Raw genomic sequence first — 14340 nt, forward strand, 5'->3', positions numbered from 1 at the left:
ATTTAAAAGTGTGATTTCATAATACTTGCGTATTCTGCCAGTCAAACACTGGTAATGTTAATAGCAAATGCTTGATCCAGTTTTGACTTTAGCATAGCACATTGAAGCTGTTACAAGACATTAATGATCAAAGATGCCTTTAAGTATGGTCAGGATCTAATGCTTTGTGTTATATGATTTTATTAGTCTTAGTCTGTCCAAATTTGATGGGATTAAAATGTCAATGAGAATAGGACTGTTCCAGTTGTTGCAAAACGCACATTAAAACAATAAAAAATATCTGTATAATTTAAAAAAGACAAATTTAACAAAAACACAATCAGTTTAAGCAAATAGAACAGAGTTAAGCAAGCCAGTATCAATTCTAAATGCACTGAGTGCCATTGTTCACAGGTTAAAAGGTCGACTATTGAACTTACTGAAGAACTCAGTAAGAGTAAATGATGATTTGGTAGGCTGCTCCGTTAGGCCTGTGTTCATCTTCTTTCTTTATGATGCCATTGAGGTACATTAGCATAAACTACAACAGAAAATAAGAAAAACAGGAAATACTGTGGGTAAATAGTGTGGGTATTCGTCAAACTGCAGTACACTTCATACTTACTACATAAAAAGGTTTTGTCTAAGTGACTTTAAAACTACAAGTTATATTAAAAGCTATTGTAATACTGTACACAATACAGAATTCCTGATGATCTTCCTACCATTAACAAGAGACCTAACCAAACCTAACCATAACCTAACAGCTAAAAAAACATCAATCATTTGCAGCTGCTGAAAGTAATTGCTGTTTGCTACCTACTCTAAGACTGATGTAGGAAGAACAGGACAGCTTAATTTTACTCACTGGCTGTTGACTCAAGCATCACATCTTCATTCACATCCCTGAGGAGAAGATACATAGTGAAGTTTGGCTTCAGAGAAATGCATATAATTTTGTATCCTGCTGTATATAGTGCATATTTGTGTTGCTACATACAGGATGGGTAAACCATATATGTCATTTTTCACCTCTGTCTTTATCAATTTGATTAAAGAACTGAGTTCAGCTGGAACAACAATAACTCTCCTCTACAGGAAATTAAAACTCATTACAACTGTAAAACTGGCCAGAGGCAACGTTACAGTCACACTGATGCAGGAGATAAGATGCAAAATGATCCTTACTGGGAATTTCTGGGCTTCATCATGTGGATCTTGTAGACGACCCAAAGCACAGCCACAGATGTGAGGATGATGAGGATGAAGATGAGGACCAGAAAGCCAATGAGAACTTTGTCATTGTCTGCAAAATGATGGTTATGGCAAAAAAAAAAAAAAAAAATCAAAGGGGTGGCATTTATATCAAAGATTAAAATGTGCAGAAATTGACATGTATGGTAAGTCTGAATGAAATGTTTTATCTGAGCAATTTATGGTATTAATTAAGACCACACATACAGAGAGTGTCAACATGCGCTGTCTTGGTGTTACTGTAAAGGTATCCGTTGAAAGCAACCACCTGAAAAGACAGAGCATCCCTATAACTTAGGAATTATGGAACTCATATAAGTATGAGGAATAAACTGAACAACACTGTTAAATGAAAAGTAGGATTATACAAACCTCCACTTTGTAGGTTGTTAAGTAGCTTAGATCTTTGAATGTAAAATTACAGTTCGTTTTTGGTGGCTTCGTCTTCCGAAAGACACCATTATAACTAAGAGTTGCATTGTATAGCTTCTCAGGCCCACGGAAGAATTTCACATGAGGACAGGTAACTTTAATCGCATTATGCTCTGGAACACTTGGTACCAATGTGGAAATATCGTCTGGTACTGTAAGAGAGTGAAAAAACAACAACATATTTTCCTTTAGATGCAACACTTTATGCTTATTCACAGTTTAAGTGATTGTTGAGTTTAAAATACCAGCAGTTTTAACACTGATTAAGCTCATTAGTGTTACTGTGTTGATTGTCTTGGGCATCAGTATTTCCTTTAAACGATTAATTAATAACTGAATTTTGAAATGGAATTGCGAAATTATTTTAAAACAGCTTTCAAAATTTTACTTTTTGTTATTCCATTTATCCCACACAGCTGTTATGTGTTGGCCGGAGCTGTGTTAGGAGTCTGGCTAATCAGAGTGCCTGAAACTCAGTGGGGTTGTCAGACTGTCACGATCACAGGGTGTCATTTATCCTACTGACTGGTTGTCGAATGTGAAGAAGGTGAGTCTTAATACGAGCCTGTCAGAGGGCAGAAGCCAAAAACGGAGGAAAAGTAGAGAAGATGGAGAGAGGAAGAGGAAGGTTTGGATGTGTGTGTGATGTATAAAATACATTTTCTTATATAATATACAGTATACTATATATTGGTATTATTATTATTATTGGTATTGCTATCAGGGAATGAGATGTTGTTTGATTATCAATATTTATCCCCATTTAATTAAAATGACATAGGACAAGTAATGATATAAAGTACATCATTCCTAATTATCATTATTATTATGATAAAAAGTAAGATAAATTGCATTTATAATTATGATTACTATCCTTTTCTTAAATAATAACTAAATAATTCATTACAGTAAATCTTGTGTTGAGTTAATGCCAAAAATTGACATGATTCATTTAGAAACCATATTAAGCATAATTTAATGTAGCTGTAGTTCAATACGTGATGTCAGTTTTCTCCCCAAATATTCACAGTTTCAGTGCTGTTGTTAAAACTGTTACTTTTACTGGCTCGTGGTCATCTTAACTTAATATTCAACTATGTACATTACACAATAAATAGCCTTTTAATCCCTTTTGAACTAAATATAACCATAACTAAGTGTTGACTGTAATATTTTCCAAAGACAGTTTGCTGTTTACTTACCTCCAGGCTTAGTTTTCTCTTTAACTTCAGTTGGTTGGGGAACACTGTTGTTGTTGTAGGTGGGTTGGACTTCACAGGTGTAATCGGTGAATGGTTTCAGTCCAGAAAAATGACATGCTCCTCCAGGTCGCTGTTTGTTAACTGTAGCTGTAACAGTTTAGTTTTCATTAGCTGCTTTTGGTGTACGATTTAATAACAACAGGAACATATAAAGAGATGTAAAAAGACTGAACCTGAAGTTAAGAAATATTTGTTGAGTTACCATTAACTGACAAGAATATAGATATCTAAATCATCAATGTGTCACTGCGACTGTAGATCACTGACTGGTCCTGCAAGGTAACACTTTTGTATACACTGTGTACTACATGGCTGACAGACAGAGAATCAACTAATATCACACTTTCTAAAAACTATTTCAAATAAATAACCAGCAAATCATATGAAGTTCAACAATTTTAGCTGTAATCACAATTTTTCATCATGTTCCTCTATGGAAAAAAGGTAATTAAACTCTATCATTTCAATATTATTTCTGTATCATATTTAATGGATTTTATTTTTATTAATAACTTGTACCAAAGTGTGACTTGTCGTTTCATCTCAGCTTATTTACACCTATTATCCCTCAACGTGCTAAAATGTGAGCACAGAAGAAAAAATGATATACTTGAGGCCAATGGAAGTTTTAAATGTCTTCATTGTATATCTCACTTGTCATATAAACTGACCAGCAAGTTAATCTGCAAGACTCCAAAATATACATTGAACTAAAATGGAAAAGGTTTTTAAAATTTTACTTACGTTTTGCATGTTTCTTGTCCGATATTGAACCCACAGGATGACAACTGCAGTCATATGAAAGCCCATCAAGTTTGGGGACCTCTGGACAGTTCTGACTGGTTGTTGTCCAGCTCAACTCAATGGAGGTATTGGTTGAGCTGCTTTGTGTTATTATATTAAGATCTGTTGAAACACATCACACATCTTTAACACTGAACTGAGTAATCTGGTCTTTAGTATCTTAGATTACAAGCTATCATTGCAACAACATACCACAGTCAATCTTGAACTGGATAGCAGGTGTGTTTTTTATGATGACATCATTTTCCTTGATCTGACCAGTACAGGCGTAGTCTGTGAAAGGCTCCAGCTCAGACTCCAGCTTGGTCTTATTGTAAGAATCTGAGGAGACAGAAGGGTGACAACATTTCTCAATCAACTAATATCTGTACCTCAGAATTTAAGATCAGTTTTAAACAGTTTAGATTTAGACATTCAAAGCAAAAACCAATATTCTATTCAAAACTGATTCACAGAGCTCACAAAGCAATACCTCACCACCACCTTCCTCTCATATCAGAAGACACAATTTATGTCATTACAGTTATTAGAAAAATATGTTTTTCTACTCCTGCAAAAATTACTTCACTTTACATCTTCATCTCTTTTACACTATGAGTACAAAACAATGGAAATGCAGATTTGAATCACCATCTTTATCCATGTAAATCCATTTATAATGTTGCTGACAAACAAAGTCTCTCTACTTTCAGTCTGACCACTTACCAGAACAGATGTAATCAATGGTGAGATCGATGCAGTTTGGAGGTAAATGTTTGCTTTCTATTTTTGCAGGAAGTTTAGTGGGAGGAATCTGATTTATTTCACTTGAATTTAAAAATTCAGCTGAAAAAGAGAAAAAAGCACATATAAAACATGATGAAAGAAGGTCTACATGACATGCATTTAAAAATACAGGTAGACTGTATTATACATACCAGCACTGATGTGTTGAGTGAGACTAAAGTTCACACACTTTTCTTGAGTGAAGGTTGTCGTCAAATTTGTGCAAATGTCATCATAACCAGGTTTGATACAGAATGTTTTATTGTCACTTGGGCATTGCACAGCTTCAATATTATTTATTTGCACAGAGCTGATGTTCCAGTCACTCTTGTAACAAAGATATCCAGGGATGCAGCTGCTACGTTTAATGTCATCTTCAGCTGAAATACAGAAGTGATGCACAAATGTCTCTCCCATTTTCACTCTTTTCTAAAGTTAAAAGAAAAATACAATACAACAGTATGAATTATTTTTACTCACTCATTTCCATTGTCATCACTGTAGTTTTATTATCACTGTGGTCACAGAGTATTTCTGTGCCAGCATGGTCAAATGTCACATTATGCTCGTAGACAGTACAGGGCTTCAGGTGTCTGATATACAGTGGGCTTTGATTGAAGTGCTGAACATTGACTTGGCCTTCTTCTTTAACATTTACGGTGTAGTTGCCAGGGGAAGATTTTATGAAGTTGATCTGGAAGCCAGACTCGTGGGGTGTAACAGTGTAAGAACCTGCACAAACAATACACAGTAAAACCTGTTAGTAAGATGAACCACCTGCCATTTATTTTAACCTTGTTCATATAGGTGTTGAAAATCTTCCTGTGTATGCAGAGCATCATTCTGTACACTCCACTTTCAACATATTCATTGTAAAGTAAGAGAGAAATGCAAACATTAAAACAACATTAGATGGATTATCTTTTAAAGTGATACTCACACTGGGGAGGGGCTGGTGCAGGGCGTGGAGGACACATTCAAATGAAATTAGAAAGGAATAAAAAATACAAAAAACATTAACATTTAGTTACACAACACAAGTAATTTAAAATACTCCCAAAGCACACTAAAGATAAAGTATGTGCCTTTAGCTTATAGAGTATTTGTAACCCTTTTATCCACAGTGCGAGTGTATGCACAACACACAATCTTATTACAATCCTATATAAATGAGAAAATTCCAACCTTTGGTGGTAGGAGTCACTGTGGTGTTGGACTGGGTGATTGGAGGTGAGGTCTGAGTTAGAGTGCTGATTGCCTGAGAGACTGTTGGCAATCAGCACTCAGAGGCACCAAATAATACCTTTCAGACAATGTCATGTTCAAACTGCCTCCTTACTATCACTACCAGTAACCTACTTGCTCCTGTGAGGGAGAAAGCTGCTATTATCAGCCCTTATGAAATGTGACTGTTTAAAATCCAAACTTTTTAAAAATACATTTTGTGTTTAAATTCTCCACACTACATTTGTTTGAGTGAGGGTTTGCCCAAAACAAAAATAAATACATGTTTTGTCCCCATACATGGAGAATGCAATGAGATATTCTATTGTTGTAATGTTTCTTCTTTCTTACAGTATATCTTGACAAAGAGGATGAACAGAGCAAATCTCATCATCAGTTCAGAAATCAGAAATCTGACTTTGTTTATAACTTGCTTTGTAGGCATTCAGACAAATTAGACAGAAAGCAAAAACATGAATATATTTCAATATCATGAACGAATACAGAATGAAGCAATATGACTAAATATAATGTGCAGAAACATTATGTGCTGTATGATCACTGGGACCATCCCATAGTTTGAAGGTCAATGTTTAATTAAGTGGTTAAATTAGGACAGAAAGAAATTGAAAGAAATCGCCCCAAAATAAATTAAGATTCAAAAAGATCAATTTCTTTTCTTTGCACCATATGAACATCACACTACTTCATGCATCGGCACTGAATGTTACTGGTGAATGAAATTAGTTAAGTATAGGGTTGAAATCGCAAATAATATTTGGCAAGAGGTTGATTGTGGTGGGAGAAGTTTGAGTTTCATACTTCTTAGCAAACATTTTCTTTTCAAACAAAATTGCACATTACATGTTTCATATACAAATAACTATATATATATATATATACATACATATATATATATATATCTCAGAGGAGGCTGGTCCATAGAGGTAGAGGAGGTTGCTCCTCCTCTGTTTTTTGAGAGGCAAGAGGGAGATCAAAATATAAAAAAGAATATCTGGTTGAAATCATTTTATTTCTCTCTTCTTTGGAAAAAATCCATTATTGAAATTCTGATTAAAATGCTTCAACAGCGACACCTGCAGGGCAAGAAGAGAGAGGGCAATCTATGTGAAGTGGTGATGGGGGGCAGTGGGGGGCAGAGGAGGACGGGCTCCTGCTGTCCTCCTTAGGGCGGGATCTCTTACATCAATTTAATGTACTTTTAATGTACATTTTTTTTCATGCTAATCTATGATTGGCCAAGACAAGTACAATGACGCTAAAAGGGAGGATGTCCTCCTTAACCAATCAACAACCAGAATTAAATATTGACATTGTGTTGGTCCAATGATAGTTTCCAGATTTCATCTTCAATTCTCTACCACTGTAACATAAGAGAGTGTGACGAACTGGTAAGAGAAGAAGAGCAGTAAGATATACAGTACTGTGCAAAAGTTTTAGGAACTAAAAGTAAAATGAGAATGCTTGCAAAAATATTGCTATAAATTGTTTTAATTTATCAATTAACTTCTTACAAAGTTGAGTAAACAGCAGAAACCTAAATGAAATCAATATTTGCTGTGAGCAACTTTGCCTTTAAAGCAGCAGCAGTTCTCCTCGTTATACTTTAACACAGTTTTTCATGGTAACTTGCAGGTAGGTTGTTATAACCATCCTGGAGAAAGAATGTTCCTCTGTGGATTTATTATTTAGGCCATCTCAGGTGCTTCCTCATGTAATCCCAGATTGACTCCATGATGTTGAGATCAGGGCTCTGTGGGGGTCATACCATACCATCTGTTGCAGGACGCATCATTTTTCTTGATGCTGAAAATAGTTCTTTATGACTCTAGCTGTATGCTTGGGGTCATTGTCATGTCATGAATAAATTTGGGATCAATCAGACACCTCCCTGATGGTATTGCATAATGGATGAGAATCTAAACATCTAGGGTGCCTAAAACTTTTGCACAGTACTGTAGATAAATTGATAGAGTAGCATATTAGAAAATTAATTCTAAGGCAAATTGCGGAGTATATTTTTAAACATATCAGTAAAACATTTTAGCTGCTTCTATTAGGCTACTTGCAGGCTGTAGAGCAGACATCATTGTCACTAACGAATGAACAACATGTGCTCTCTTTCTCAGCCACCTTGTGGTTCAAATGAAATGTCTTTTGTTTTAACTGAAATCCTCTCACACAACATACTGAAATACCGTTGACAAAATTATATATTTTCAATAGTAACTGTGAACACTCAATAGTTTATATAAAAGGATTTCACAATACTGTATGGGACCATTTTAACTGTATATGAGCACATTTTACCATTATGTGTGAAAACTTTTCAGTAGTTTTCATGGAATGTTTCAGTTGTGTATGTAAGTGTATAATTTTTCAGTTGTTTGTGTGAGAGTGTTTCAGTTGTAAATGAAAAAGCATTTCACTTGTATATGTGTGTTGTTTTCAGTATACTATGTGAATGATTTTGGTTTCATATGTGTATGTGAGATGAAAAGTGTATATATATGTATGGTAATTCTGAATAATGTCCCTAATGGCTCCTCATAGCTTTGGTGCTACTATGAACATGAAGACATGAGACAGTGAAAAGTGAGCTTGAGGTAAAGGGAGGCTGAGGTGAAGGTATGGCACATGGTAAAGCACAGCTGATGGTAGAAGTAAACATTATAAGCATAAGAATTACAACTGAATGTTATATGTTAGGAAAATGTATCTGTAGTCACTCACCTGCTGGATCTTGACCTGGAATAACAAAAGAGAAAGAAATTTACACACTTGTAATGAAGGGATGTATATTAATACTATGAAGAATAACATAAATATACACACATCGCAAACAGGGTTTGTTTTATTAAAACATCCATTTCCATCTAAACTTGCTGTAGCTTTGCAGTGATATCAGTGGAGGTGTATGAGGTACAGGACAGAGGATGTGGTTCACACCAAATAAACAAGCATACTGTAGGTTTTTTTTCTATTTTTTCCATTTGAATAAATACAGAATGAAGCAATATAACTAAATATAATGTGCAGAAACATTATGTGCGTATGTGCGATCACAGGGGACATTTTGCGGCACATACTGGCTTTGGCGTTGCTGTGACAATGAAACAGCATAAAGCAAAAAGTGAGTGGATTAATTGAGTAATTAGAATGTAGAATTATAAACATCACGAAAACAATTAAATGTAATATATTAAGTAACATTGTCAACCTGGAATTACAAAAGAGAAAAGTATAAATTATTATTGCATTTGTTATGTTTTATTAAACCTATTTGGGCATAAAAAGCAGGACTGACAACTTAATTAGATGACTTCAGTCATGGTCATAAACCCAGCTACTTTTGCAGCTCTAGTCTGATGTCTGTTGATTTAAAAAAAAACAAACAAACAAACTCATAGGTAACACAAAATTCTTGCACTCAAGAAAAGTTTTTTTTGGGCAGGTGCATTAGATTATAAACTGTGACTAAAAACTCCATCATCAACATTTCCTGATGAGGGTCTGAGGGCCGATACATTGTCAGTAAAGTGAGAACAAGCGATCAACAGTGTGCAGTAATTTTTGGTTCCTTCATGATTTTTTTTTTTTTTTTAAGTTTAACAATGTTTATTAACAGAATGTTAATAACAACAACAACAACAACAATAATAATAATAATAATAATAATAATAATAATAATAATAATAATAATAATAATAATAATAATAATAATAATATAGTACAGGGGTTGTAGCTCAAATTGCTTTACAATAGAGTGAAGAAACAAGAAAATAAAGAAATGTAAATACTGTGCGAGAAAACCAATCAATCAAATGAATAGCAAACAAAAGAGGCAGCAAATAGCAAGAACAACTATGCTTAGAACAATAGAATATGTGAACAATAGAAATAAAACAAAGGAAATCATATGAACAATAAAATATGTAAAAGATAAGAATAAAATATAGGAGAGTGACAGTTAGTTAAAAGCAGTGTTGAGTAAATAAGTTTTCAATCGTCATTTAAAACATTTTACAGAGTTTGCATCTCTTATATCCTTTGGCAGGGAATTACATAGTTTTGGTGCAAAGTTAAAAAAAGTTGGGCTGTTAATTTTCTTATTTGTGTGATCGTTTGTATTTTAAAAAAAACGGCAGCAGAGAATCTAAGAAGCCTTGAAGGATTATAAAACGACAAAGAATTAGTAACGTAGGCTGATCCCAAACCATTAAGGGCCCTGTAAACAAATAAAAGAACACTGGGAACCAGCGCAGGTTAGCATAAACTGGGGTGATATGTTCTCTCTTTCTTGTTCTAGTTAAAAGCCCGGCAGCAGAGTTCTGATTTAATTGAAGTTTATCAATGGATTGTTTTGGAGGACCGGTCAAAAGAGCATTACAGTAGTCTAATCTACCTGAAATAAACCCATGAACAAGTTTTTCAGTGTCTTGTTTGGATAGGAACGGCCGTACCTTTACAATATTTCTTAATGAAAGAAAACAGATACTCTGTTGAAAAAATGTATTCATACTGTGAATTGGGAGGACAAGAAAATGCACTTAAATAAAAAGCATTAATGTATATGAATAATTTTAGAGACACGTTTACAACACCTTAGAAGAATACAAAAGACATGTGTTCTGTTACTAATACTACTTTATCTATCCTATCTTTCAGCACCTCATATTTTATTTGAAATAATAAATAAAGTTACTTACAGTCAGCCGCACCAATGATCGCAGCCCAGAGGAGCAGGATCTTGATACTACAGAAACCCGCCATATCTAGGAGTTACAATGTGTGAATGTCTGTTTGGGTGGGGGACCCAGATCATTAGGTGCACTGGGTTGCAGCAACACGCACACAGCCGCAGTGATAAACCATAAACAGGAAATCATGTGTTGTTTCCCTCTTTCAAAACTAGACTACAATCATCGCACAGAAACTTAAATAAATTGCTTACCTTACAACTGCAGAAAGCTGATTCTCACAGCGAAGTCGCCTTCTTTTCAGTACCAGTACAAACACACCAGGGGTACTTTTTCTGCATCCCTGTCATTGTTTCATTCATTTTAAATCTTTAACTAAATATATTTAGAATTTACTCAAAAATCATTCAACATTGTTTTCTTTTAATGAGGAACTTTTACAAAATTACTTTAATATTCTATTTTGTTAAATTTGCAATATTTCCAATGACCATACAAGAACATATAGGCCTACAGTATAACTCCTAAAAAGATTTATTGCTTATTACTCCTTTTTTTGTGTATTTATTTATTTTTTTTATTATTTATTTATTTATTTTTATTAAGTTTCAACAATAACAACATAATACTGTACGAAGACCTACAATTAAGACAAGACATACCAAAAACCACAACACAAGAGCAAACGCAAATACAGAAATAAAAAACACACAAAGAAACAAACAAAAATCAGCAATATTCACAACCTGGTGCATTTATAAAATGCAGTTTGTATGAACTTAAACTGTTATATTTGTTACTCCCATACTTATTACTCTTGACCATTCCTCTTTCAAGTATATTGCTATTGGTGACCAGTCCCTTATTGGCAAAGCAGAAGAACTTGTTGATTAAAAACATGCAATATGCAGTGCAAAGTCAGATTGAATTTCCTGAACATAGATTTGTACATTGAGCATGGCAATGAATGGTTACGTTTTCTGTTTATGTACAGAAAAGGCGATCCAGGTTGTTGTTTAATTCCTCACTAAGGGGTTGTTTAACATATACACTGCTAAGGAATACAGTATGGCCATTCCTTTATATGATTGTTCTTTGTCTTCATCCAACAAATCACAGTGCTCTACTGCAGTGGTTCTCAAACCTTTTCACATCAAGAACCCCTAAACTGACACAAATTAGACCACAGACCCCCATCTGATTAGATTTTTGCTTTTAGATGTTTTATTACAGAAAGTGTATGAAACCCATGACCAAAATAGTAAATATATTCTGTCATTATGTTACTTATGGATGGAATTATTTTGAAAGGGGGTCCCCATTTTTTGCTGGGGACCCCCTGGAACCCTCTCAAGGACCCCTGGGGGTCCTTGGACCCCACTTTGATAACCACTGACCTACTGTGTCTAATTCTTTCAGTTTACTTTTCCAAAGGCCCTCTGAAGTTGTTATTGAAGAGTCCAGGGGTTTTCCTAAAAGTGAAATTAGTAGGCACTATAGGCAATTGGTATTTATTGTATTGGCAGTTTGGTTGTTCTGAACATTTCATGTAAAATCACCATTTGCCTTGTATGCTAACTAAATGCAATAAAGCTTTCAAATTTCTTTTTGACATGTGCTTGGAGCTCTTACCTGCTTTTAATGGGTAATTTGCACATCCCATCCAATTATTCAAACAAATCTGAGACACAATGTGTTTTTATTGTACACGTATCCTACAGGGCATCACTTGCTTTGCCAAGAAATACAGTAATACAAAAGAACACACACGTGGTAACATTTGTGTGAGGCACAAGAAACACACAAGAGACACCGCAGCAGTTTCAGACCTGAAGCTTCAGACCAGTTGTGTCTTTTGTAGAGAAGAAGCCACTTTCGAAAGCCAGGCTGTGTTTGTGCCTCTTTGCAAAGTTGTAAATACCAGTGTTAAACAAGTTTAACAATACTTGAATTTCAGCAAAGGTGGAATGTTTGGTACAGGTTAATGGTAAATATATAACTTCCATTTTTTTTTGTCACACATTTCTCTTTTTAAATATTTTAGAGGGCATTTTTAAGCCTTTATTATAGCAACAGTCGAGAGCAGACAGGGAATGAGGGGGGGAGAGATGGGGAGGTGACACACATCAAGCTGCTGCCAGAATCAAACCACAGATGTTGCGATTATCTAGCATGCATCTTAACCTGTAAACTACCAGTTCACGCTTTCACTTTTTTTTAAAATTTTTTTTACCAAGAACGTAATCCAGACTAATAACAAGAACACTTGTTGACATACAGAGATGTCCATCTGAACACAAATACCTCATAAATATGATATTGTCATCTGATATTTCCTTACTTTACAAGCCAATAAGGACTGCCTGACTGCACCATTAAACAAATGACTGCGTAACTGTTAATTATGGGGATACCAATGACTAAAAAGAATAAACAGTGTTCTTGGGTGTCATTGGGGGGAAAACCTACATATTTATTGTTATAATAGTAAACTCTGAACAAATCAGTATTCCTCCAGACAGTTAAAACTTGGCCTCACTTGTCTGGTGGTCAAGTGCATGAGAAGACTGCACATTGAGCCCAGGTTATAGATGTGAAACAAATGATAAAATTTTGTTTTACAGTTACAAGCTAAATTATTTTTCATCATTTAGTATCCAGCAGAAGCTGGTGTGATACCATGGTCCATTTTCATCAATTTTTATTATATTGGTTCATAAGGGTCATACAAACATAAAATGTTACAGCTCACACATACAAAACATGGTTTAAAAAAAAAGACATAACATAAACCACAACATACACCTGCAAACTCCACCTGTAACATTCATTGTCTGGAGGTGAAATCTACATGCTGCTGCTTTTACTTTACTTTTCTTTAGGTGGCGTTGATTAGCATGTGTAAAACTCTTCATTGAAATATTAATAGGCAACATGATCACAAAAGAAATAAAACAGAAAATAAAAGTAAAATAAAGTTAAAATAATGTAAAAGCCATTATATACAGGTAGATTTAAAAGTGTGATTTTATAATACTTGCGTATTCTGCCAGTCAAACACTGGTAATGTTAATAGCAAATGCTTGATCCACTTTTGAATTTAGCATAGCACATTGAAGCTGTTACAAGCCATTAATGATCACAGATGCCTATGTATGGTCAGGATCTGATGCTTCATGTTATATGATTTTATTAATCTTAGCTTGTCCAAATTTGATGGGATTAAAATGTCAATGAGAATAGGACTGTTCCAGTTGTTGCAAAATGCACATTAAAACAATAAAAAAATATCTGTATAATTTAACAAAGACAAATTTAACAAAAACACAATCAGTTTAAGCAAATAGAAGTAAAGCAAGCCAGTATCAATTCTAAGTGCACTGAGTGCCATTGTTCACAGGTTAAAATGCCGACTATTGAACTTACTGAAGAACTCAGTAAGAGTAAATGATGGTTTGGTAGGCTGCTCCGTTAGGCCTGTGTTCATCAACGATCTTCTTAATGATGTCATTAAGATTCAGGTGCATTAGCATAAACTACAACAGAAAAGAAGAAAAACAGGAAATACTGCAACTTAGTGTGGGTACTCAAACTGCAGTGCAATTCATACTTACTACATAAAAAGGTTTTGTCTAAGTGACTTTAAAACTACAAGTTATATTAAAAGCTATTGTAATACTGTACACAATACAGAATTCCTGATGATCTTCCTACCATTAACAAGTGACCTAACCTAACCTAACCATAACCTAACAGCTAAACATCAGTCATTTACAGCTGCTGAAAGTAATTGCTGTTTGCTACCTACTCTTAAGACAGGACAGGACAGGAAGAACAGGACAGCTTAAGTTTACTCACTGCCTGTTGACTCAAGCATCACATCTTCATTCACATCCCTG

At 34.6% G+C, this 14340-nt stretch overlaps 1 protein-coding gene across 1 annotated transcript in view; it reads right to left on the minus strand.

The window, feature by feature from the left end:
* Positions 1–13455: 13455 nt before the first annotated feature.
* Positions 13456–14340, minus strand: part of LOC121900706 (receptor-type tyrosine-protein phosphatase C-like) — a 38052-nt gene continuing 37167 nt past the window's right edge. Inside the window, exons 14-15 of the mRNA XM_042417205.1 lie at positions 14300–14337; positions 13456–13977 (exon numbers count right to left, since the gene is read on the minus strand). Of these exons, the coding sequence (XP_042273139.1) occupies positions 13952–13977; positions 14300–14337 (64 nt within the window). The 3' untranslated portion in view covers positions 13456–13951. The remainder of the gene's footprint in view (positions 13978–14299; positions 14338–14340) is intronic.

The sequence above is a fragment of the Thunnus maccoyii genome, chromosome 7 (genome assembly GCF_910596095.1).
Source record: "Thunnus maccoyii chromosome 7, fThuMac1.1, whole genome shotgun sequence".
Classification (NCBI taxonomy): Eukaryota; Metazoa; Chordata; class Actinopteri; order Scombriformes; family Scombridae; genus Thunnus; species Thunnus maccoyii.